Here is a 25,754-nt window from a genome sequence, read left to right on the forward strand (position 1 = left end):
AGAGACTCATAAAGAATTCCGACAGCTTGCAAACAGCCTGTGCTAAATTGCCCCTTCAAGTGAAAATTAAAGCAAATGTCTGTTTTATGGCCATGTTTTCTTGGGCGGCAGCTATGGCAGGAGAGTGGGCGGCTCAGAGCTGGGAAGCTTGGAGAGGGTGGAGGTACTTGAGGGCGGTGTATACCTGGGCAGCCCTCTGGTCCACTCCTTACATCCCTCCCTTCTTCCACTCGGTTTCTGTGCAGACAGGATGGAGAACAACCTTATCACAGCAGTCTCTTTTCCTTCTTCTTCTTCTTCTTCCAGTGTGGCTATAAAGAGTTTTTCCTCTCTCTGGGCTCCAGCTTCCCAGACTGCCAGGGGCAGAAGCCCTGAGGTCAGGGTTAGGGTTAGGGTTAGGGTTAGGGTTAGGGTTAGGGTTAGGGTTTGGCCAGGGGCTTGTCCTGGGGTCTGTGACACGCTGGCAGGCCTCTGGGGTGGTGGCCAGGGCAGAAGGAGGGACCGCTGCTCAGGGTCCAGACCACCTCCAGCTCTTCCACTATTTTCTCTAGACCTAGTCCACCTTTGCACATTAGGCATAGTGTTTGAAAAGTGGTTCTTAGGCAATAATAGTAATAATAATAAATAATAAAAGAAGGAAACCAGTGGTCTACTCTAATACCCTCACTACACAAATGAAGACACTGAGGCTCAAGAGAACATTTTGTGGAAGATCCTTGGATTGGCTAGAAGGTAAATCTGGGCTCTGACTCTGACTCAAGTTACTTCCCCTCCCTGGGCCTCAGTTTCCTCATCGATAAAATGCAAGGATCAGATTCCATGAACTCCAAGGTCCTTTTCAGGCCTGTGAAGGCCTAGATAAATAAGTACACAATAATGTACTAGGATGTTCCAGGTCCTAAGTGCTGTGCATTTTCCATGGGTCATTCCATTTAAGACTCAATAATTTTATGAGATGTCATTATTCCCATGAGATCACTAAGGGACAGCAAGGTTAAATAACTTGGCTGAGGTCTTTCTGTGGCAAAGCCAGATTGGACCCCTGGCAGTCCCTCTCCAGGGCCTGGGCACTCAGTTCACTGCTCACTTGACAACTGGATCCAGATCAACCAGCCGGGGAGTGGCAGCCCAGCCCCACTGAGTGCTGGACTGGTGTCAGTTCAGCCGGACCAGGCCAGCTGTTTAGCGAGGGTGCTAAGAGCCTCACACTGCCTGGAGGCTGCTGGGGTCTGCTGAGCTCAGGCTGTGGGTGTAATGCTCAGTGCAGGCCTTGCAGAAGGGGGCTTCAGGGCAGAAGGGGGCTTCAGGGCAGAAGGGGGCTTCTTGAAGGAGGCTTTGAAAGGCTGAGAGGAGCTGTTAGATTTGTTACAAGGGACTCCAGAAAGCTGTGAGGGTTCTACTGCTGGTGACCCAGATGGCAAAGAATCTGTCTGCAATGACCCGGGTTCAATCCCTAGGTCAGGAAGATCCCCTGGAGAAGGGAATGGCAACCCACTCTAGTACTCGTGCCTGGAGAATTCCATGGACAGAGGAGCCTGGTAGGCTATAGTCCATGGGGTCGCAGAGAGTCAGACATGACAGAGTGACTAACATATTCAGGATCACAGTTGATTTACAATATTGTGTTAGTCTCAGATGTACAGCAAAGTGATTCGGTTATACATTTATTGTATATATCTCTATTCTTTTTAAAAATTCTTTTCCATTGTAGTTTATTATAAGATACTGAATATAGTCCCGTGTGCTGTGTAGCACATCCCTGCTGTTGCTGTGAGGTTCTTGACCAGCACTGTATAATATAATAGAAAAATCCCCTTCTTGCCCCTCACGCAGTGGTTTGCCCACCTAGGAGATCTGCAATAGGCAGTCAGACAGGTCCGGCCTGCAGAGACACTCAGTGACCCACACCCCTCCCCATAACCAGTGTCCCTTCCACCCTGGTTATTCTAGTCTCTTCTCAGAGGCTTCACGGCTAGAACTGAATGTTGGATCTGGCTTATTCCTCGGAAGACAATTTATGGCGACATGTCGGAGACTCTGTTTTAATGAAGTTGCAAAAGTAGGTTAATGGGCTGTGGGTGTTTTTCATTCCCCTCCCCCTGCCCCATCGCCACCCCTGGGTGGATGAATGATGCCTCTCCCAGCGCGATGCAGAGCTGGCCTGAGGATCTCAGGCTTGGACTCGCGTGCTCACATACCTCTTCCTTGGCCTCCTGCTCAGCTCCTCAGATCTCCTCCTCCTTGTAGCTGGGAAGGTGCTCAGAAAGTCTAACCCCAATCCCTCCTGCTGTCGCTGTGGCTCGGAAGATGCTCCAAAGTCCGCCTAAACTTTGGATGGCATATTTGAGTGGCAGGGCCTAGGGCAAGGGCTTGGGCAGGGGTGGGACCCTGGGGAAGAAGGAAGCTAAATTTGTGGATGATGGACATCTTTCAGCTTAGAGAGGCATGGAAACTTACACAACTCTGCAAGTGTGAGAGGAGGAACTGGGCTTCTGTGAACCTCTCCACTGGCTGTCCCTGCCTCCCTAATTCATCTATGTGTCCTGGTGCCTTGTGTGGAACCTGGCTGCCCTGGCGAATGGTTGCTGAGTGAATGATGGACACAGAGTGATGACTCCTCTCCCCTCACCAAGCCTCTGGGGCTAGAGCTCCCCCCTACCCTTGCTCACCTCTGAAACAGCCCTCAGCCTGTTCCTGCTTGGGACCCCCTCTCTGCCCAATCCTTGCCCCACACCCCCATCTCTCAGGAAGTTTTCCGTCACTAAGCTGCAAAGACAGTTCTCTATTTGCCTGGGTCCAAGGTGAGGGGCTAGCACCCCTGGAAGACTAGGGTCTCCAGGAGGAAGGGTCTGTATCTTTTTCCTCCAGATTTCCCCTGCCTCAGTAACACTCAGGCTTGGCTCTTGGCTTCAGGGGGGAGCTCAGAGCCTGGTTGTTGTTGGGGACACACACCCAGGAAGACTATCCTGTTGCCTATGTTCCTCTCCTTGGTCCTTCCTCCCTACAGAAAGCTGCAAGCATGCCCAATCTCTGGCCAACAATCACTCCTGGCCCCTCACTGTCAATAAATAAGGCTGTTGACCAGGGTTTGGGACCTGAACACCCAGGTGGAGTTGAGGAGGGCCTCACTGCCTGCAACCTCAGGTTATTCCTGTCTTCTGGAAAACTGGGCCACCTCTGCTCCTTCATACCTGGCTGCTTTTTTTTTTTTAATAGCCTGAGTTCTCTCCCCTGTTCAAGCCCAGGAAGAAGCATGAGCTTTGTGGCCTTTTAGACTACCTTATAGAAATCCCAGAGGAACCCTACCGTAAAGCCCAGAGAACCCACCATAATCTCCAGGGAAACTCCAATATCCTTAGCCTTAAACCAGCATCCATAATCTATACAAACATCTCCAAACCCATTGTAACACCAAGGACTCCCTGGCCCAGGCATTGCTACTGTGCCACCTCAAGTGTAGCACATGAATTCAGGCTCCCTGCAGGAGCACCTGAGCCTCTCAAGCTGGCCTTCTTGCTCCCCTGCACTTGTTTTCTTTCCTGACCCAGACAGGACATTCTTCTTGAAGACTCCAAAGTCTTCACTGGACCCTGCCCCCATAGTTTCACTGTGGCAGAGGGAAGGGTGGGTACGCAGGGCATGGATGTGGGTTGGGTGGCTCATGGAGGATGTCAGGACTCGGGAGGAGGACCCAGTAAGCTGCCAACTCGTCCGGATGTCTGAAGAGCTCAGGCAGGAAGCCTAGAGGTCAGACCTTGGAAGGCCTTGCTTGAATCGGTCGGGCCCAGGTTTATTCATAGGCGAGTAAGCAGAATGAGGATGTGGTGGAGGTGGCTTCTCTTTCCCTTGGTCTCAGATAAAGGACCCTGCTCCCTAGAGATATGGGGGAAGTAGGGGGTCTGGGAGGACAGCAGACCAGATGGCCCCGGAGGGCCAGGGAAACCCAGAAGCCATGGGAGTTTACACCTGGGGCTTCTGTGGACACATCCACTGATATACAAGGGGACAGGACTGCTGGGTCCCCTGGACACACATCTGTACACATGTCTGCTGTACAAATGTTTTGGGCCTAGACTGGGGGCAGGTATGGGAGGGCAAGATGGAGGGAGGGTTGGGAAATGGCAATTCAGAGGGAAGACACACAGGCCTGGTCTGTTAGTCTGATGACCGGGGACACTCACATCTAGGACCTGGTTTAGCAAGAGCTGGAGGGAGTCGTTCAGTGCGGGGAGAAACAGAGAAGAACCACAGGTTTCAAATCAGGAAGGCTTCATGAAGGAGGAGAGTGGGCAGTAGGGATGGAAAAGAAGGGAGGGGCAGAGTTGGGGAGGGTTCTCACTGGGGGTGAGGGGGAGGCAGATTTCCTGGCCAGACTGAGAGTCCAACCTGCAGTCACCAGAGGTTAGAATATGGAGGTAAAATTCTGAGAATGAGTGTGAAGGTGGAGGCAGACGGTGTGGGGACTCTGGGCCCTGCCCTTAACCCTCAACCTTGAGCAATTTACATACACTAACAGAGTCTTCTTTCCCTAATCATAGGGGATAAAGCAAGCATTCTCAATATTTAAAAAACTTCTCTGGTGGGTGAGAACACCACTTGGAGGAGGCTATTTAGGCCCTAGTTAAATAGATTTCAGCAGTGTCAGCCCCTCCTTGTAAATGAGAAGGCACGTTCTGAGAGGGCTAGGTCAGCTCCTCCACTAGCCAGTCACTTCTGCAGCCCGAGTTCCCCTAAAACGAGGAGGGTTGTTCTGACTGATCACTCGGGCCCCTCCCTCCATCTGATATTTGTTTAATAATTTTCAAGGTCCTTACAAGAATCAAATGAGATCATGAATGCCGAGAAGCTATGCAGAAATATAAAGTGTGTTCTTGGTGTGCGGGGTTGAGGGGCTGCCTGGGGCTGGAGGGAAGGTGCTTACTTTAGAGGCGGGCCATGTGCAGGGGTCCCTCATCAGGGCTGGGACCCCTGGAAAGAAAGGCAGGGCCCCTGCTGGGTGTATGCCCCTCCCTTCCCACAGCCTCTGGACACCTGACGCCATTCCCTTCCCCCTTCCTAGACCAGTCCCAGGCTCCGGGGGCAATGAGCCCTGCTCAGGATGGGGGTGGGGCTCCCAGGGACAGGGGCAGAGGGGTGGGCACCTCCCCTCTGAGTGGCTCCAAGCTGGAGCACAGCAATTACGCAGGAGGATTTATGTCCCTTTGCCTTTAATCGGAAACTCCATGTCAAGAAGAAAAATCTGCACTGTCCTCCGGCCCAGCTTCCTGCTTTATCATTATTATTGGAGGAAGGTTGATTTGGAAACTTAAAGAAAAGTGGGATTGGGGGTGGGAACCACCACGGAAGGGGAGGTGTGGGGCAGAAGGTAGCCTTCCTACTGTTTGTTCTGGTTCATCCCAAGAAGGGCACAAAGGGCGGGACATGGGGCTGGGGATCCTGGAGGGTAGGGGAGAGAGACAACAGGTTCATTAGGGGACAGGTAGCGTCTAGGGGTCGTGGAAGGAAGTGGCATCTGGTGAGCAAGGAGAGGAGATGCCAGGAGGGAGGGAAAAGGTGGGTAACCATAGGGGGTAACCAGGAGTTAAAGGGACTTGGGCAATAGGACGAAGAGAACTAGGGCTTACGGTGGAGGGAAGGGGGAAACCAGGTACCGGAGAGGCATTGTGAGGGTGTGGGGAGAGGGTGGAATAACCAGTGGGGCGACCAGCAGCTCTCAGGGAGCTGTGGGAGAGGCAGAGTATAGGGTATCCAGGGGGGATACAGCATGGAGGGAAGAGGGGGCCTGGAGCCATGGAAGGAAGAGGCATCCAAAGCTTGGGAGAGGGTGCAGGCAGGGGTGGGGATTAGGGGTAACCGGAACCTGGCCTAGGGCTCTGGAACTCTGGCCAGAGCACTATACTCCACCTCCCGGAGAAATCGCTCCTAAAGCAGAGGTGGAAACCTGAGGCTTTGTGGGAGAGCAGCACCCTCCACCCAGGAGACCAGGAGACAGGGGTCCAGTCCTGGTGGGGCGAGGGGAGGAACAGCTTTCATGGGGCCATGTCAGCAGTTATAGTGCTTGGGAATTCGCTGCAGAAATCCTTAGGCCCTGGGGAGACTGGGACTGAAGTGTTGGAGGGTGAGAGGTCTGCATCCTTGGGAAGGGGAGGGGCCCAGAAGGCCTCCTAGCACCCCACATCCTTGTTGGGAAGTCCCCTTAGTGTCTTACCTGTTGTCCCTCCTGTTACCCGGATTTCATCTTCACCTGTAGAAAGGACACCAGCTCTGGGGTTGCTCCCTGGGAACTGACCCGCTGTGTGCACCTCTGTGAATCTGAGGTTTCTTATCCACAACATGGCGACAACAATATCTTCATGTCAGGCCATTGTCAGGATTAGAGATGATTAGGCAAAGGATCCAGGACACAGCAGGCCTTCCAAAGACACCATGCCCACCTGGGGGTAGTGCCCAGTGTGTGCAACCTCCTTCCTTTACAAAGGACAGATTAATTCTCTGTGTGGTTCCTCATCAAGCCTGGGTGTGTGTCATTGTCTTCCTAGGAATGGGAACCTTGGCACAGAGCCACTGAGTGACGAGCCCAAGGCCACACAGCACCTCATGGGAGCAGCCAGATGAGACAGCCCCATAACACCACCCGAGGGGCTTGAAGATCTTCTCTGGGTCTCCTCCCTCCCTCCTTCCCCCAAGGGCCCCACCCCCGGCCCCTTGTCCTGGGATCCAGGATTGAGTTTGGGGTGCTCGGACTCTGCTTCCAATCCTACTGCAGCCTGGCCCGTGCCCACCCTCAAGCGCCTCCTCCCCAGCTCAACTGAGAGGTTTTATAGCCGTTTACGAGCAATTTCTGTCCATATATCACCGGAGATATATAGCCAGGCAAATATTAGGGACCCAAGTGGAGGTTTTAAGAGGTGAGTTTTACTGCTGCTGAAAGAAGGCGTGATAGGCAGCCTGTGGAGACCCACCTCCCTCTCGCGTGCTCGGCGGTGGCCGGGTGGTGGCAGCATGGACTGGGGTTCAGCTGGGAAGACCGCCTGTGAGCTCTGAGTGTCAGGCTGGCACCCAGGGATGCCTGGTGGAGGGCAGTGGTCACAGGGTGGAGTTCTGTTCTTCTGAGAGCTGTAAATGGGAGGAGGTGGGGGCAGAGCCCCATCTGGCTGGGTCAGAACACCTGCTTTCAAGCCAAGCAGCAAGACAGATTCCAGTGGGTCCGACCCACAGAACAGTTGTCAGTGAGACACTAGGAAAGCGCTGCCCCAACACAGGCCCCTGGAAGGGGCTGCTGTGTGGCCTTTCACTGGAAGCCCTTAAGAACTGGATCTGAACAAGGAAACGGCTGGCTCGAGGCAGAGGGCCGGACACACGGCCTCTTACCCTCTTGGGCCCTGCCCGATTGACCCTGGGGGAGGGCCTATAGGAGGCCTACCTTGACCCGCTCTGCGCAGGACCCCAGGCCTGGCCCACGTGGTCCCTGGCCCGTGTGCGCGGCTGGGTTGGGGTGAGCGCAGAAGGGTGAGGAGAGCCTTCTTGGCTTGCGGCATATGGTGAGAAGATGTCCGGGGGAATCCTCGCTCCTGATTTAAGCAGCTCCGACAGCTTTATGGCGCCTCCTCGAGTGAGCCCCCAATGTTGGCCGTTTAACTTTTTAGCGTCGTTTAACGCTTAGGCTCTGGCGGACAGGCAGGCCCCTCGGCCCCAGAGGCAGCAGCACTAAATCAGGACACTCTGAGGCCCCGATAAATAATTTTTACAGGGCACGCAGCCCATAGATCACCAATGGGGGTGGGGGGAGAGCAGCTGTGATATTTCAACCAATTGTCATATATGACTACCCCGAGCTCTGATCCAGGTCGTCCGCATGGCAGCCGGCTTCATAACCACAGCCCCAGGGCCCTCCACGCAGGGCCTGGGAGGGGTGTGGGGAGATGGTGCCTCTGATAACCCCACAGCCAGCTGGTGACCTGGGAATGCAGGTCTGTTCAAACCTGCCCTAGTCTGCAGAGCATAGGGCTCCATCCAAGCTGCCTCTGGCACTGCGAGACGGAAGGGCTGAGGGCCGGGTGGGCAGACAGGAAGAGAAAGAACTTTTTGTAGCCAAAAAGTCACTTTTCAGACCACCTTCCTGGTTTTCCCATCCAACTCCAAAGCTGAGGGCCCTGGGAGAGAACAAGCAGCAGGCCTGCAGCCAGAGGGAGGGCAGAGCTGAGGGCTGGAGGGAATGGGAACTATGTGCCATTGACACCTCTAGTGATGGGGGGCAGGGAGTAGAAGAAGAGAAGGGACTAGTGGGGAGGGAGAAGCCAGGGAAGAGAGGGGCAGAAAGACGAAGATGGAAAGATGCGTGAAGACTCAGAAAGAGAGAGAGAGAGTCAGAGGCACAGGGAGACAGACAGAAACTTACCCAGAGAAGATGTTCCAACAGACAAGGTCTTTTCCTCCAGCCTGGTACCCAGTCAGAGAGATGGTGGTGCGGACAGACCCGGGGAGGGTGGTGTCTCTATCAAGCTGGCCCATCGTGCCCTGGGAGGGCACCTCCAGCACCTGGGGACCCGTTTCCCAGCACCAGCGCCATGCTGCTCCCCACCTCTCCCCCTCCCCCAAGTGCCCTTGCCCCGTCCCCTCATCTGTAAGATCCTGGGATTTGCGGGGACACTTAATCCATATGGAGCTGATTCATTTCCATCTAAATCATCTCCATGAGCTTCCCTAAGAGCCCTCTGATGTGCCAGCCGCCATTCCTCTCCCCGGCGATGGCGGGCTGGGGGCTGCCCGTAAACAAACCTCAGCCGCCATCCATCCATCCTGGCGTCATCCGTCAGTCCAGCCAAGGCCATTCATCTCTCCAACCCTGCTCCCCTACCCGCCCCCTTGGCTCCTCCAATCCTTCCTTCTGTCTGTCTGTCCATTTGTGTGCCCTTCCCCTTCATGCCCCTCTTCTGGAACCTCCACTTCTCTGCCTTGTCCAGGGTAGCATCTTGAGGGGTCAAGTCGGCTATACCCCTGCTTGCAGACTGGAGCCTTACCTGATCCTGGCCCATCAAGATGGGGGTCTCCTGGTTCACCACCTTCCAAGAGGAAAGGCCTTCTGATGATTTTACTGAACAACGTTGACAATCCAGGCTCAGGCAAGTTCTTTCTTTCATCTAGCTCGTGTGTTGGAGGTCCACATATGATCACATGTTTGAACAGGAGTGAGGGTAAGATTACATAGGGTTCGGTCTCCAGTATTTGTAATGTGTACCTCTCTGGATCTCCTCTAGCAAGTCAGGCCCATGCCAAGCACGTAGTAGATGCTCTGTGTCCACTGTATACTGGCCACGGTCTTACCTATCAGCTTCAATGAATCCAGGGCCCTCACATATGCCCCGCTGATCCAGTAGGTCTGTTACAGGGCCCAGATCGTGGCACCTCTAGCCTGGCAGGGTTTGCAGGAAACACTAAGGAAGTGTCTTTCTCTTCTGCCCTCCCACCCAAACTCCTTAGCCCCATCCTGGGGGTTGAGGCTGCCCAAACAACTCTGTCTTGGTAAAGATGGTACTGAAGAGGAGGAGGGTGAGCAGCAGGTGCTGGGGGTCTTCCATGGCACCGAAGTAGAAGCCTCACATTTGGGTTTACATGCCCTAATAAGGAGATCGTGGGGAGCATTGCTGCTCTCAGCCCCAGTCTTTGGCCTAATGACCCTTCCCTTCTCAGGTTCTTCACGTCAGCCTGGGAGATGTGATCCTGGGAAGGGGCTGGGGCTCTCCAGGGCTCTCATGAGAGGAGACGGGAGCATTTCTTCCAGTCCTGTCTCAGTTCCTCCGTCCACAGCAGCTGTGGGAGTCGGGGACTGGATCTGTCTCTGGAGTAAGAGACTCTAGTGGCCATGCAGGGGGATGATGCGGGCATGCATTAAAGTGTTTAGGTGGTGGAAGTGGAGCCGCAGGAAGGGATGAGGGCAGCTTCTGTCCATTTCACAGTAATGGCAAGTGGGAGAGGCAGAGGAGGTGGGGGGCAAGTCTTTGGATGGCCTGAGCAGGCGGGTGCTCCAGCCTCCCCCCTACCCACCCCCACAGCACCGTCAAGACCCGGGACACCTTGTTGAGCACCTGACCTCCCCCAGGGTCAGACCAGACCAAGTAGAGCATCCCACTGCATGAGTCGTTTCTCCCCAGGCGAGTGCCCAGCACCTTTCATGCTTGTCGTTGGTCCTCTCCATGGAGCTGCAGTGAGTGCCCAGAACAGGTGGGGCTCTCCCAGCTGCTATCCAGCTGTGAGGATACCAGCCCAGGCCTCTCCCACCCTCTGCAGGGGAGAAGGCTCTAATTCTAGCTGGAAAGATGAGAAGGGTTATGGTGGGAGAGAGGGGCCAGAGGAGGCCATGGGGAAGCTAACCACTTGCCCCAGTTGTGTGAACATATGTGTGGGAGGGGAGGGGCCCACAGGTGGCAAGACCCAGCTCAAGAATGATGGAGTGTTTCTTAGTTCTCTGAGCTAGAGACATATGGGGTATATAAGACCAAGCAAAATGAGAAATTATTGCTTCAGAGAGAGAAGACATGGGGGAATAAAAAAAAATTCAAGCCAGGGAGACCCAGGGCCACCTGCCCCCTCAACATCATGACCTGACCCATCTGTGTTTGGCTGGATCAAAGTCCAAGGGGAGGGGGAGGCCTGAGAACTGACCCTCAGGGCCTTCGGGGGGCAAAAGCTGATGCCCAAAACGTGCATTTCCCTGATGTCACACAGAGCAAGGGGAGCTGGGAACAGCTGCCCAAATTCTCCAGGTGGGACTGTGGGTGGAGCTTGCCACGTGGCCTCCTTCCTATGCCCGCCTGACTCCCCATCCCTCCCCTTCTCTGGTCCAATGGGGAACCAGTTCTCTCTTCTCCTGCTGCCCTGTCCACTCAGTGGCTCCCACCCTCTCTTGCTTCCTCCTTGTCTCCCCTTCCTGCGCCAAGCCTCCCAGGCTTTTTCTCTTTCCACATAGGCCCCGCCCCCTAAATCAAGTCCACTTACCTAAACTTGTGGCTGATTCGAGTTCTTCAGGGTCCACTTGTGGGCTGGTGTCTTGGTCCGGCGGGTTGGAGTTTCTTTGATCCGTCTGTCCTCTGTCACTCAACATCCACATGTCCAGTTTAGGTTGTGACCTCCACAAAGCCAGCAAGGATCCAAGTGTTTATGTGGTCACCAACATAACTCCAGGAGCAACCTGATTTTTGATAGAGTTAAGAGCTCTTCTTTTGATTCCATGAGGCAGAAGTATCTAGAAGGATGCGGAGGGTCTTAGAGGACCACTGAGTATGACTGATGCACTGTCCCTGGGAAAGCCACCTCCTGCTATTGCAAGCAGTGACGGAGGCTGGACAGTGGGAAGAACTTCTGAAGACTCTTAAGGTGGAAGGAAAGACTTCCAGGGTTTCCATGAAGCCTTTGGGGAGGGATGGCCTTGGCCTTTTCAAGCTTGGAGGGAGTCAAGGGGCTTGTGACTGTGGAAAGGTTTACTTCCAGCCTTATAGGATTGATCTAAAAGAGGGCTGGCCACTTCCTCTTCAGGACCCCTTGACTCATCGTTCTCAGTGCAATCCCATTCACAATTTCTTTGATAACTGTCTGTTCTTTGGCCAGAAATCTGGTTCTTGAATTCCCTCTCCTGTTCTTCCCATGATTTGGGAACCAACTCTAGCTCCATCTTATGGTGCCAGAAGAACAGAGAGGTAGAGCCACTTCTGGACAGTGGCACAGTATGCCTACAAGGAGCTGGGGACATGAAGGGAGAGGATGTGATTCTCAGAGGGGAAAGGGCAGGGTTGTCCAGGGCACGGTTGTCCATAGCAGGGTTTGACATCAGCCGGAAGAGCACCCCCACCCAGCCACTGAGATCCAAACATGCACACGATGGAGGGGGCCAAGGGCCCCCTCCCTCCCAAGGAGAAAAGCCCACAAGTGGGGAACATCTGGATCAAACCACAACCATGAAAGCACAACATCAAACGAGGGCTTCGGAGCGACCCTCCCCACAGGCCCTGCTCCAAGAGAAACTGCAGACCTTCCTGCTCTAAGCTTTTAAGTGTTACTGAACCACTCAAGTTTGGGATCTCCCCTTATTCACCGGAGACAGATGTCCCCAAGTGAGCACAGTTGGGGATTGGGTTCGATTACCCCAGCGGGAAAGGGTTTGTGTGACCTGCCTGATCCAGGCCGCGTTGGGGGTAGCCTGGGAGTCAGCCTGGGAGTCAGAGCCGTGAGGAGGGGCACCAGCAGTTCAGGCTGGGGGTGGGCAGAGGGAGGGGACAGGTGGGCCTTTTAGAACGTGCCTACATCAAAGGTCTGAGCAGGCTCCCTGCCCAGCTTCAGCGGCGCCTCGGGGCAGGAAAGCAGTGATTTCACCACATAACTGCACGTAGTCGACGGATCTCAGTCTGAGAACTTCTGGGGAATGTGGAGAGGGGAGGGAGGGTGCTCCCCAGAGAGGAGGACAGGGCAAGGGGGTTTCCCCTTTCCAAATAGCCTGCCCAGGCCAAGGAATGGGGCCATATGCTGCCTCCCTCCCACTCGGCCCCTGTGGAGGGAGGCAGAGGAAGGACATTCTTCCAAGGTGCAGAGGAAGGAGCAGCTGCGGCCGGGGGGAGATGGGAGCTGGATCCGGATGGAGAATGAGGGGGAAGCAGGGGCATTGTCCCCAAAGGCTGAGAGAGGAAGACTGAAGAGCACGTAATTCCAGGAGACTGGTGGCTCTGCCCTCCCTGCTCCCCGGCTCCATCCACTGCTGGGAAACCGAGCACCTGGCCATGATGCTAGCAGAGAGGGATGAGGGAGGGGTAGATGGGACCAAGAGGTGCCCCAGAGATGGCTGGAACCTCAGTCCACATTTGAATACTCTGCCCAGAGAGAGGGCGGGTGAGAGGGTACTGATACCCCACTGTGTGGAAGAAGCCCACGGTTTCTTCTTGTGGTGGAAGATAAGCTTCAGTTGGGAGAGTATGGGAAGAAAAAGGGTACCACTCACTCTCAGTTCACATCAGCCCCCCTTTCAGGATGCTTTCCCTGCCCTCTTCTTCTCTTCTTTGCCCTGAGAGGTTTAGGTGTGGGCGTGGTACCCCACGATGCCTGGAGGGGGTAGCACGGGTGTAGGGCCTTCCCTCACTGCCTTGTAAAGATCTGCTTCTGGTTTCTTTCCCCATCTAGCCTGTCAGCCTTGAAAACATGGGCTCTTTCACTATCACTGGGTTTCCAGTGCCTGGCAGAGAGTGATGAAGACCTATTCCGGCTCCTAGCTGGCGTGCATTTCTCCCACTGCCTGCATCCTGGGAAACAAAGGACACCCACGTGATGATTCCTCCACAGTCGCAGGCCCTGTGAGAGTCTCCAAGGGCAGCTCCTATCTGACATTCTCTGGGGGTCCTTTGGGGGGACCCTAGCTGAGAGCACTCTCTCTCACCTCTGAAATGGACTGTGCACAAGTATCACCTCCGTGGTTGGGGCTATTACTGTTATGTATTAATGTGGGATGGATGTGTATTTTTTGGTCACATGAGACCCAATGCTCTCTGGAACCAGACTCTTTTCCTCTGACTCTTCATGTGGCCCGCAGTGCCCAGCGTGGAGGAGTCCCGTCAGGAGAGGCTGACTGTGGACTGGCTGACTCTTTCTTCCAAGTCCTAGTGTCTCAGCCTCTGATGTGGTGGCTCATCTAGGGCTCTGATGGCTGAGTGTCCGGAGCTGCTGAGTTGAGGATGTCATGGCAGAATGGGGTGAACTGGACATGAAGGAGCTCGGTCCCAGTGAGGTGAGGACATGGAGTCTGAGTGACCCTGAACACCGAGAGAATGCTTGAGGGGGATGTTGTGGAAATGACTGAGATCAGTGGGCTTTATTCAGACTCTTTCGGAGAGGAAAGCATAAAAGAGGGTGTAAGGAGAGAAGAGCAGGGCTAGCAGAGGATGCAGAAGAATATCCAGGTGGGATGGACTTTGCAGTGGGTAAGGAGCCTAAGGCAGCTTTACCTGCAGGTGAAGGCCCAGGGAAGGGCCTGGGCAATTGTAAATATTCACTCTACACCGAGGACCCTGACCACCCACCACTCCATGACCCACTGCCATCCCTCCCCAAACTCTAGGCCAGGAGCGATCCTACATCTCACTGCAATTTCTAGGTCCAGGATGACCTGTGTTCCAGCCACATCACCTGACACTGAGCTTGGGTTGGGTCAGCTTTGCTCCATACCCCCGAGATCTTCCCTAGGGCTGGAGCTGCCTTTGAAGTTGTGAAGAGAAGACCGGTGACCTGTCTTCTGAGGCTAGATCTCCCAGCTGTCAGTGAGGGGAGGGTATCTCCACTTTGAGCCCTTCTTCTGAGGCTGAGGTATTGACCCTTTAGTTGTCAAAATGTAGGTTTTTCATCTGTGAATACTGGGCAAAACTGACTGAATCGCCAGCATCTCTGGGCTACAGGGTGGCAGCACTGCTCTGCTCCAGGGACCAACCACTCACTGCACTCCTGGAGCACAACTCTAGGTGGTGCCATTCACATAGAATTTGATGTGCATTGCATCCAAGCCCCCACCCACCCACAAGGCTGTGTGATGATGGGCCACCATCATGCCCTTTCTGTGTCGGGACTTCCCTGGTGGCTCAGATAGTAAAGAATCTGCCTGCATTGCAGGAGACCTGGGTTCAGCCCCTAGGTCCAGAAGATCCACTGGAGAAGGGAACGGCTACCCACATGGGTATGCTTGCCTGGAGAATTCCATGGACATGGGAGCCTGCTGGGCTACAGTCCATGGGGTCGCAAATAGTTGGACACTGAGGACTTTTCTATTTACCAACCCAAGCAAGTCAAGCTGAGAACCAATAATATTCGTGAGGCTTTGCCTGGGGACAGAAAGGTGGACAAAATTATCTCCAAAGTCATGTACTCGTGAGACGTGGGCACCAGGAAACCGGAGTGTCTCCCAGAACAACAGGCCCATGGAGCAGGATGCAGTCTTAAATTGGGTAGCAGAGAAAAGAAATGCAAATTCCATCCATCGAGGAAGGAAAATGGTCTTCAGTTCAGATAGAAAACAATAACCTAGTGGCACTTAGTAGGTCTGTAGTTGCTATGAGGTGAATCAGAATCAGTGTTGACATTTCTGTCTCTAGGTTTGGAGTCCATGAAAGCAGAAAGGCCTAGCCACCATGGTGACGCTTGTGATGGGAATTTGCTGAAATCTGAAATGAGATTCTGACCCAGATGGGGGTTAGGAATTTGTTTCCTTCCCTTTTTCTCCCTCTTAGGGAAAGCTTAGTTTGTTATTTAGGATGAAAAATAACAACCAGATGAACAGAAGAACGATCATCAGAAATGATAAATAACACACTCCAGATGTGTCCAAAAAGAAATGCAACTGAAAGCACCACTGCCTCCAAGTAGTCACCTTGGGGAAAACCCCTTCTTCCAACAAGGCAGCAATGACACCAGTTCTGTAACTCCTCTTTGGGAACTGTCTTGAGGGTACCTGACTCAGTCTTTGAATGTCCTTATTGGTGAGAAAATCACTTGCTTTTCTGGAATCAGTAAAAAAATAATTTGTAGCTAATCATGTTTGAGTATTTGTAGAATGGCTACAAAGTCCAATTTAAAGGAGTCTTTGCAAAAGTGGTTAAATCAAGGGAGGTATAGATGTATGTCCTCCTGAGGTGACTGTTCTGAAGGACATCCTTTGTTCATTCTCCTGTGTTTGTTTAAAGAAGCTAATCACAGATACACATCCTATATTGTATTCTGTGTAATAAAATAATGTATCAGGATGTTGAAGGCTATATGCTGAAAGTTTCCTCCTCCTCTTGCTATTATGACTTCATGCCTCTGTCTACAACGTACTTGCTTTTGCTGAGGGAGGCAGGGAATAGAGGAATGGGGCAGACTCCCAGGAAGAACTGGTGCCGATATCCAGGGTGAAGGTTCGGATCCCCATCTACCCTCGAGAGTTGCCTAACTCTGCACTCCTTTTTGGAATAGCTGTGTTCACTCTCCCAGGGGATTTGGTCAACTGGGCAGAGCACTTTTTTAGGGGAGAGGGATTCATTTTGTAGCATGATTCCCTGTCATTAGTGCAAAAATCGGCATAATTTTAAGAGGGAAGTTGCTTGGTCATGAATTATGCAAAAATGTATTTTTCACAAAAAATGGGAGGGGATGAGGTCAAAACACACCCACACAACAACCTGTTTCTAACAATGATCAGTTAATCTAAATGAAGAACCCTCCAGTTGGAGAAGTTTCCAGGATGTTTGCTTTCTTTTTAAAATTTTTTAAAAATTCTGGCTATGCTGGGTCTTCGTTGCTATGTTTAGCCTCTCTAGTTGCGGTGCATGGGCTTAGTTGTCCCTTGGCATGTGGGATCTTAGTTTTCCGACCAGAGATCCAACCTACGTCCCCTGCATTGGAAGGTAGATTCTTAATTGCTGGACCACCAGAGAAGTCCCAGGATGTTTGCTTTCCTGAGGAAAGATCTGGAAGAAATGGATGAGCCCCAGGTCAGGGAGCCTGAGGGTCAGTCTTGGGAAGGCTCGCCCACCTTGAGCAGTGGTTTTGGGAGAGGTTCCAGTCCTTGGGCTTGAGCTGGGTTTGTGGGGTGGAGGTGGGTGTGCTCACCAGGGCTGGGGGCCCAGGGCGAGATGGTGTGACCTCCAGGAGGCCTAGCCTGGCAGAACCCTCAGCGCTCCTGCTCCTTTGCTGATAGACCAAGCTGCAAATCAGGAATTTATTAGGAGCTGAGACTCATTTTCCCACCCTTTATAGCCCTGACGACTCAGAGCCAGACTCTGGCAAGGGGCTTCCTCATGGTTTTAATTAGACAATTAATTTTTTATTGGGTCGTTTGATTTCCGGAGTTGATTCCATTCTCCCCCTTGTCCCCCACCTGCCTTCCAGCTGTGAAAAGCCAAAGGGAGGCCAGGGGATTCGGGGAGCATGCAGAGGAAAAATGCAAAGCCTGCTCTGGAGCTGATGTGGAAATCAGTGAGTGGCGAGGGGTGGGAACCCCTCTGTCCCCCTCAGCTGGTCCAGCACCAGAGACACTGTCCAGAGATCAGCCCTGGGCTTGCAGGGCTGCACAAAGGCATTCCTAGCTGCTCCCCGCAAACTTCTCCCAAGCTGTTGGGCTAATTAGTAACATGGGGTGGGGGGGGTGGGGGGGGACAGGGAAATGTGCCCAAAATACCTTAGCGGCATTTCTGTGGTTAATCCTGGCCGCACTTGGAGGCTGTTTACCCTCTACCCAGGGATTAGGAACCTGTTTGAGTTAGAAGGGCAGAGAGAGGCCAGGGCTCCACTCTGTCCTCCACCTGCTCCTGGAGCTGGGCAGGGGCGCTGAGCCAGCAGGAAAAAAGTGAGAGAAACCTGTCTTCAATCTATCTCCCTTTATTGATCTCCCTGCCGCCCAGCTGCTGGGCTGCTTTGGAATCTTGATCCTCTCCCTGCCTGCCTCACCCCTCGACACTGCCCTTGTGGTCAAATATCAACCCGCTTCAGAAAGGTGGGGACGAAAGAAAGAGTGGCAGGTGGTGTTTTGGCTGGGGGGATGGGCCCGGGTACAGAAGGGTCCCTTATAGACCATACACACTCTCTCAGAGGAGAGGGGAGTCCCGTCCCAAGATTCCTGACCATGTCCATCCTCCAATGCCAAAGGAAAAGGCTAGACTCAAGGAAGAACTTCCTTTCAGTAGCAGAAACAAGCAGCTCCTTCTTTCGAGTTCTATGAGAGCGCAAGGCCAGTTTCTATTGAGAGCTACATGGTTTGGAGGCCTTAAAATGGAATTGCAGGGATCAGAGGACTGTTTCCTCAGGTGTCCTGTTGGTGGGGACATTGTCACTTGTTGTTCCGGCACAAGGACTCCTGGAAATGTGTGGTCAAATGTTCTGACATAGCCACTCAAAGCCAAACTGACAAACCCCCCCAACAAGCCAGGACGCCATTCAAAAAGGGGACCCTCCCCACCACCCACACTGTCCTCTAGAATGAGCGAACTCCTGAACTGGGGCACGTTGGGCCCACCCAGCACCACCCATACTGGGGGCCGGGGGAGCACAGGCTTCCCTTGGGGCCCAGGAGTGGAATAGGAGTGCATACTTACACCAGGTTTTGAGAGGCACAAAGATAAAAGGATCCAGAGATCAAAGAGCCCCTAGAAGCTCGGTGTGCAGACCTCCGGGTCTAGGATTTGTTCTGTAAAGAGATTCCCTTCTCCTTCTGCAAAAACTTACATTGAGGGGTCCCTCTGTTAAGGCTTGTGGTGGTTCCATGTTCAGAGCAAGGGGACAGCATGAAGTGGGCCTTGCTGGGACACAGGCCTGTCTCCTGCTGGGGCTCATCTCTGACTGCCCAAACCGTGCAGAACTCCACAAAAGGCGGGACGAGAAAGTGTGTATATGGGATTTGGGGGTGAAACGCAGAACAAGCCCAGATCATCCATTGACTTTTGTGCTTTTGTGTGGCTCCAAGGTGGAGAGGATTCAGACCTTTCAGGACACAAGGCATTGGGTTAAGGGGGTGCAGTGTGTGTGCATGGGGATCCTGAGCTGGGCACCTCTTGGCCAGTGAGAACAAAGGGGCCAGGGATGCAGGCAAATCCCCATCAGAGAAGTCACGTGTGTGTGAGCATGTGTGGATGAGTGTCCATCTGCAGGGAGAGGGGAGAGAAAGAAATGGTGAAGAGAATAGGAGAAAGAGAAGAAATAAAATCAAAGGCACTGAAACACAGAAAGAGAGGGCAAGCTAGCAGACTCGTACAAAGAGAGGCAGAGAAACATCACAGGAGCCTGGGGACTGGGCAGTGGGAGGCGGGGAAGGGAGAGCCCTGGGAGGGTCAGCAGCCCGAATAATTGGCCAGACTCCTGCCCTGGAAGGTGGGCAGGGAAGGGAAAGGGCGGCAGAGAGAGCCCCTGCTTGAGGGGCAGGGCAGAGGCCATGGAACCCCATCTCTCAGCTCCCAAGCAATCAGCCTTCTCCCCCTGCCCTTCTCCCCAAGCCCAGGGCTGATTGACGGGCCTGCAGCTTCTCTGGGTCTGGGTGGATTTGAATAATTAAGTCATCTGGATTCTTATGATTTACCATTTTCAATGATAAATAGACAGCGCCCAAGCCAGCCAGTTGGCAAAACTCTGGCTGCTAGTTATAATTTGTCAAGCTGCCAGTAGATTCATGTTTCATGCTAATGGAGAGAGACTCATTGACTAGGGGGAGGCGGTGACCCGGTCAGCTCTTTCCTCAGGCACCCCAGAGGTCGAGAGGTCAGGGGAGAAAGACCGGGTGGTATGGATTTTCTGTAAGGGTCAGTGTAATTTTATAATAATTCAGCGGGTACACACGCTCTCACATACACAGAGGATCATGTATGCGGAGATATGTTTGGATCTGTGTACCCGCCCCCCAACATGCACCTGCTCCAGTGCAGGCGTCTGGGTCCAGCGAACACAAGCCTGCTTCGGGAACACTCGTCCAGCCTCTTGCATATGCACACCTGCTGTTACCTTTAGGCATGTGATAACACCAAGGCAAACCCGCAGACCTGTTCAGACGTCCAGGCCCAGAGAAATGCAACAGCCCACCCCGCCCCCCTGACATCTCAAGGATGGGAAGGTACCTCTGGACGACCCTTCTGCTCACCATCCCAAACCTTTTATTTCGGGGCTTTCATGGTTGCTCACCACAGGGCACAACTCTTGCTCCCTTTCTAATATTTTCCAGTGGGGGAAAGAAATGAGCCCTAGGGCCGTCCTCTTTTTCAGCCGACTGACTGGGACTGGGTAGCTGGGACTGGGAAGACAGAGGCTCTGAGACCAGGCACATGGAAGGTGGCAATCAAAACCCAAACTTTCTTTTCCATCAGTTTGTTTATTTATATATTTGTCCACATGTATTGAAGCCTCACAGTGGCAGGAATCCCATTATTGACTGTCATGACAAATCTGAGGTGGGGACAATGCTTTGCACATAGTAGGTACTAAATAAACATTGGTGCAACGAACAGCTGCAGTTACAGATTGATCCCTTGGTACAGCAAACTACCTATTTCCCTTCTCTTCCTCCACCTCAACAAACCTTTACATCATCACTGGTTTGAGAGGCCAGAGAAGAGGGGTGCGGCCGAGTGAAGCCTCCTCAGTTCCTTGATTTGAGAAATCTGGGCCTTTCATGTGATAACAATGCTGATTTTATACACTGGAAAGCAACGGAAGCAATCTGGTCTCAGTTTTGACCCCCAAATGCCCTTCAAATGGATCAATGAGCAAGGAAGGACTGAAGAAGGAGCATGTGTCCTTCCTCCGGCCCAGAAGAGAATTTGAATTTGCTTGGAGTAGCTTGTGAGCAGGGCCGGAAGCTGCAGCTTAATACCATTCATTGGCAGCTTTAAGGTTTGGTGGGGGCGTGGGGAAAGACTGGGGGACCTGAGGAGAAACATTTCATTGCCCTGTCCCCCAAGATCCCTACACGACACGGAAAAACACAGCAGCAAACTGAACAGAGCAGAAGCGGAGGCAGCAGTGAGTACCCAACGGCAGAAGCTGCTTCCAGCGTCAGGCTCAGGCTGGAAGAAGTGGTTGCAGCTGTCGGCTCTGCCCACGGAGATTCAAGATTCCGGATCCTGCGAAGTGAACTGGGCTCCCTCCTTCCCAGAAGGCCGGGCTGGGGGCAAGAAGGCTGCTCTGGGCCGACAGTCGGTGTTCCCTCTACCACCGCCCAGAATAAGAGGCCTCCCTTTTTTGCTGAGCTGCTGTGGATGGCGGTGGGCCCAGCTAATCAGAGGGCGTTCCTCGGAGAGACGGCCAAGAGTCAGAATTGACCAGCTTCTCCATCCAAGGGAAAGAGGACCCCTAAATGCATCGGGAATAGGGAAATAGGTTTTGCTTGTTTAATAGTTTGAGGCTCTGATCTGGCATTACTGACATCACCAAGGTGAGCTCTTGTAGCCCTCACTCACCCGGGCAGAGCAATGGCCTCGGGGGTACTAGCAACCCCACCCCCATGGGCAGGGACAGGTTGACTGTGGCCTGCAGATGGGTAAGGTGGGGAAGGGTTTTCTAGGGGTAAGCCACAGGGACATGACGGCAATAATCATGATTGATACAGAAAATGAGTTACTTCATCCCGCACTTGATTAGCAAAGCTTACTCCCCCATTTTGCCTTTCATCTCCAATCCCAATATTTGCATCTGAGCAATGAACTCTTGAGGTCAGCGTACATGTTAGCTTGTCTGAAGGTCTCAGAGCAAAGCCTCTGGGTATGAAGACACTATAAGAGCCCCAGCCTGGACTAGATGAAAAGGGAGAGAAAGAAAAGGAAAGTACAGGAAGAAAGAAGGAAAGAAGCAGGCAGGCAGGGGTGGGGCTTGGGGGAAAAGGGAGAGCTAAAAGAAGGAAGGAAGAGCCTTGAAGGAGGGGAGGAAAGCTAACAGAGCCACACTGGAACAGCCGGATTGAGGCCTCCCTGAGGGGAGCTGCAAGGTTTTACTGGGGACATGGCTTTCCAGCCGGTGGTTTGAGGGTTTCATTCTCAAGGGTTGCACTGTCCATGGAAGATGTGCTGAACTCAGTGACCTGCTCCATCCCACTTTGGGGAAACAAAGGGGTTACCTAATCGGCTTTAACTGGGTGGTTGCCACTGGATCACATGGACAGGGTACGGGAGCATAGGCCCAAGAGGCTGCAGGCACACACCCACCCCATGTCAATCTCTCCTACAGGCTGAATCTAAAGCCATTTTGCCAATTAATCTGTGTGTGCAAGAGTTCAGTGAAATATACTGCACACCGAAAGTCCAAATGCCCTGAGAAGGCATGTCCTCATTCTCTTTCTAGTGTGAGATGCTTTCACTGGCTCCTCCAGTGTCTGCAAACCTTACACCAAGCTCCTTCTCAATTAATCTGACCCGTTCTGGCATGGAGAAATCCCTTGCCCTGAAAGGTAGCTTTCTGGGGCAGGGATGGAGATGAGGATGGCAAAGGTGGACGATTTTTCTTCTCGCCAAGGAAGAAAATGAAGATGTCCCTCCTGGAATGGACTGGGCCTTACCCTCTCTCTCCTGCGCGCATACAGGCAGCCTAACCAAAGGGGCAGAAGAACACTCCAGTGCAAAGGGTTTGCTTGACATAGCAACCAAACTGAAGTCCAAGGTCACAGAGCCAGAGCATGGCAGAACAAAGCAGCCCAGTCCGCAGACAGTGGAGGCGGGTCAGGAGACGGAGCCAGGGTGGATCTGCGACTCACGCCTCTCTACAGCGCTTCTTCTGCTTCTGGCACTGCGTTGGGAATCAGATCTTGACCTGCAGAGCCTTAAGGCTGGCCCAAGGCAGGTGCAAATGCAGGAAGAACTCCTCCAGCTCTGTCTACTTTGGGGAGAAGCTAATCACAAGAGGCTGGCCTCCATCTCCACCTCCCCTGTGGCCCCGGCCGCAGCCACCTTGGTGGGGAGGTGGGCACTGGGGCCAGAGGAGCTGGAGAGGTGATGGGAGGGCAGGATCCACTCCCAGTAGGCCAGGGTATCTGGGAGCCCCCACCTCAGCTCCACTGGCCTCTCCCCTCACCCCTTCCTCTCCACGCCTTCCTTCCCTCTGCTCCTCCCAAGTCTAGACCTCCTTTCTGTTGACCCAGTTCCCTCTTTTTTTCTTTCTTTCCTCTTTCTCTGTGTATTTATTCTCGATTTTCTTTCCTTCGTTTGTTTTCCTCCTGCCCTCCCTCCACTGTTTTCTCTTCTCTTCCTTCACTTTTCCTTCCTTCTTTCCTTTTTCCTAGCTTTCCTCCGTTCCTCTCCATCTCTTTCTCCCATTCATTTTTCTTTTACTTTTTTAAACTTCTCTATTTTCCTTCCCCTTTTTCTTTTACTTTCTAGCCTCCTCCTTTGTTCATGTGCTTTTCCTTCCTCTCTTGCTTTTCTTCCCTTCTCTCGTACAACAAACAAATCTTGCTTCTTCATTCTGTCTTTTATAAATGTTCCTTCATTTCATCTCTTTTCCCTGCTCCCTCCCGAGGCCCCTCCTCTGCCCTCATTACTGGGGCTTTCTCAAATCTTCTCTTCCCTCACCAGTCTTTTTGTTGTTCTCAGGTTTTTTTCCAGTCCTTTGTGCAGTTTCCTCAGCCTCCTTTCCATCTTCCATTGTTTATAAATCCTCTCTCTGAACAAGCATAAGGCATAAACGTGCCCCCTTCCTCAGGTCAGGGCTCTGTCCCGCATCAGCCTGCCTACCCACCCTTCACACCATTGTTTCTCAGCTTCCCTCAATGTGGGGTTCAATTTCAAGGGCTCACAGACGAGGCTGTTCGCCCCTAGCTGAGAAGTCAGGGCTGGGTCCACAGCTCCCCAACACAGGCTTAGGGGACGCTCTGCCAAACTGTCATGACTCCATCAATCCTAGTATAAAAGAGAAAAAGGAAGAGAAGAAAAGAGTAAAAGAGAGACAGCTCTATAGACTGTGTGCATGTGGGGGGCATGTTGGTGGAGATGGGCGAAGAGGCGGAAAAAGGTCTGGATTCATCAAAGAGGGAGGGGGCAAAGTCCAGACCCAGGCGCCTTCTCTTAGCCCACCCCAAGCTGGGACAGCCGGTAAAAAATACAGTCGGCTCCCTGTTAATTTTGGGATTGGGTGGAGATAAGACCTTCCATCCCATTCCTCTGGGCTAGAGAGGTGCACAGTGCCACAGGGTGGGAGGAAAGAAAAGGGCTTAGACTCGGAATATCAGTCCCTTTCACGTCTGCCCCGGGATACGTCCCTCCCAAGGCCCACGCTCGGGAAACCTCTGAGTCCCTAGGCAGTGCCCCCTGTGGCTCTCTCGGACCTCTCAGCTAGGCGGGCCCACTTAGGGGCTCCATCATGAGCAGTGTCGGAGCAGTCCCTGAATTACCCGCAGAAAAACCTCGGGTGCAGCGAAAACAAAGGCCTGGGCGGTTTGGCCACTCCCGACCAAAAGATGTGGGCCAAGTAGAGGCCAGAGACACCACTCGCTGGAGGTGGGAATTTTCTCTCCTGGGATCCACAGCCCCTCCTGGCTTTTTCCAAGAAGCTGTTCAAATGCTCAGCCACATCCTGCCTGGCTCCTTGGGTCAGACCGGTAAACCTCAGCGCCAAGGAGAACTCCCGCCCTGGCTGGGCCTCTCTTTCCCAGGCCCCAGAGTTCCCTGGGCCTTGCTAGTACACCTGCCATAGCCCCCACCCTCCCCGGCTTTCCCAGACTCAGCAAGCCAGCCCCCATTTCCACACGAGCCTGCCCACTTTCCGCCTGGGCCCCCAACTTCAGTCCCACCCTCTGATCCCACCCTCTCTGACTCCCTTTTGAAGAGTCTTCTCCTCCCGGGATTTCTCTTGGGGAAGGGGGCTGGAATCTCAGCCCCAGGGAAGGGTTAGGGGGTCTTTTCCTGACCCTCTTGCGTGGGCTGGAGGAAATTGGAAGGTGGTTTTGCTGGGGGGTGGGGAGGAGCGCTCCCCGGGTTCCATCTTGGGGAAATGGGCCTCTGAGTCAAATTGGAGTTAAAAGGAGAAGAAGAAGAAGAAATTCATGTCCCTAACTTAAAATCAGTAAAAGGTCCCCAGGGCAGCAGGGGCTCCGAGAAGGTTGCGAGCCGATGCTTTGGGTCGATACCCCGCCCCCTACCCGGGCAGAGTCGAAAACTACCGTTTGCGGCTAGTACTTCTCTCGCTTTCCTGGGAAAGCCCTTTGGGGATCTCTAAGCGCCTCTAAGAGTTTGCTGGGTGAGCAGGTTCGGGACCTGTTCGGGTTTTTATACATCCGTAATCAGCCGTGATGGGGAAATAAACAAATGCATCCTTCCTCCACTATAAGAGGCAGGGGCCCTCTCTCTCACTTCAAACCTCAAAACTCAAACTCTGCTCCCATCTCCATCTCCTCAAAAAACTTTTCTGAAGTTCCTGCAAGTTGCGTTTGGGGAAAGAAGTGATCACCCTCAGACTCTACGGGTCTCCAAGCGCCCTGTTTCTCCCACTCTCTCCAGTTTCAGAAGCATCCCTTTTCCTCTGACATTGCTACCTTAGTCCCCAAACTCAGGTGAGGAAAGCTGCTCTGGCTCCACTCCTCTGCCAGTCCAACCGCAGCCCAAATTCCACCGAGGTCGGGTAGATCAGTATCTGCCAGCAGGGGAGCCGGGATGGAGTGAGAAGGAGAGAGGCAGAGAAAGGGGAAGACAGACAGTTTTCAGGCTACAGCGCACCCCTCCCAGACCCAACTCACCTGTTCCGGCGGGGCTCCTCTGGGTTTTAATCCATTCAAAAGTTTGTCGATCTCTCACATTGTCTGAGGAGGGGCGCAAACTCGGCGGTCGGGATGGGGTGGGCGCCCCCTAAGAGCGCAGGCGCCTTATTCAGAACGAGCCCCTGAGAAGCAGGACTCGGGTGCCTCTTCCCCAAGGTGGGGGCCCAAGCAGTGATCCGGAGAGAGGACGCTCAAGTGCCCGGGGTACCGGGTCAGACTGCCAGCTGGGGACCGTCCGGGGCAGATTGGGCGCTATAGAGGAAGAAGCCTGCGGGGCCGGGCAGGCTCTGGGAATTGGCAGGAGAGGGCCCTGGGTCCCTGGCGTCGTCCCTCTCTTCCTCCAGTTTGCAACCTCCCCGGTGTGTCCCAACCCACAACATTCCCCAAGCCCCTTCTGGGGCGACACTCAGGACCCAGACAACGCAGAGAGGGAGGGTGAGGGGGAAAAGTGACCCCTCTCCTTAGCCCCTCCCCAGGCCCCGCGCCACCGCTCCCCCCCACCGTCCCTGCCCAGAGCCGAGGGACGTACAGA

At 53.5% G+C, this 25,754-nt stretch overlaps 1 protein-coding gene across 15 annotated transcripts; it reads right to left on the bottom strand.

The window, feature by feature from the left end:
• Positions 1-1,640: 1,640 nt before the first annotated feature.
• LOC145503658 (uncharacterized) lies at positions 1,641-25,740 on the bottom strand. 15 transcript variants are annotated; one of them, XR_014051636.1, is made up of 7 exons: positions 25,202-25,740; positions 10,996-11,188; positions 9,021-10,308; positions 6,963-7,116; positions 6,209-6,244; positions 2,199-2,323; positions 1,641-2,037 (listed from the first exon to the last, which is right to left on the bottom strand). XR_014051636.1 is itself a non-coding variant. In XM_081483669.1 (6 exons), the coding sequence occupies exons 3-6, from the start codon at positions 9,138-9,140 to the stop codon at positions 6,224-6,226; spliced, it is 435 nt and encodes a 144-aa protein (XP_081339795.1). In that variant the 5' UTR covers positions 9,141-10,308; positions 10,996-11,188; positions 25,202-25,740; the 3' UTR covers positions 6,209-6,223. The 15 variants fall into 15 exon arrangements, 1 of the variants encoding a protein (XP_081339795.1); XR_014051638.1 differs by lacking the exon at positions 9,021-10,308; XM_081483669.1 differs by lacking the exons at positions 1,641-2,037; positions 2,199-2,323 and adding an exon at positions 8,399-8,538.
• Positions 25,741-25,754: the final 14 nt, after the last annotated feature.

The sequence above is a fragment of the Giraffa tippelskirchi genome, chromosome 4, assembly GCF_054371585.1.
Source record: "Giraffa tippelskirchi isolate mGirTip1 chromosome 4, T2T-mGirTip1v1.2.pri, whole genome shotgun sequence".
NCBI classification, from domain to species: domain Eukaryota; kingdom Metazoa; phylum Chordata; class Mammalia; order Artiodactyla; family Giraffidae; genus Giraffa; species Giraffa tippelskirchi.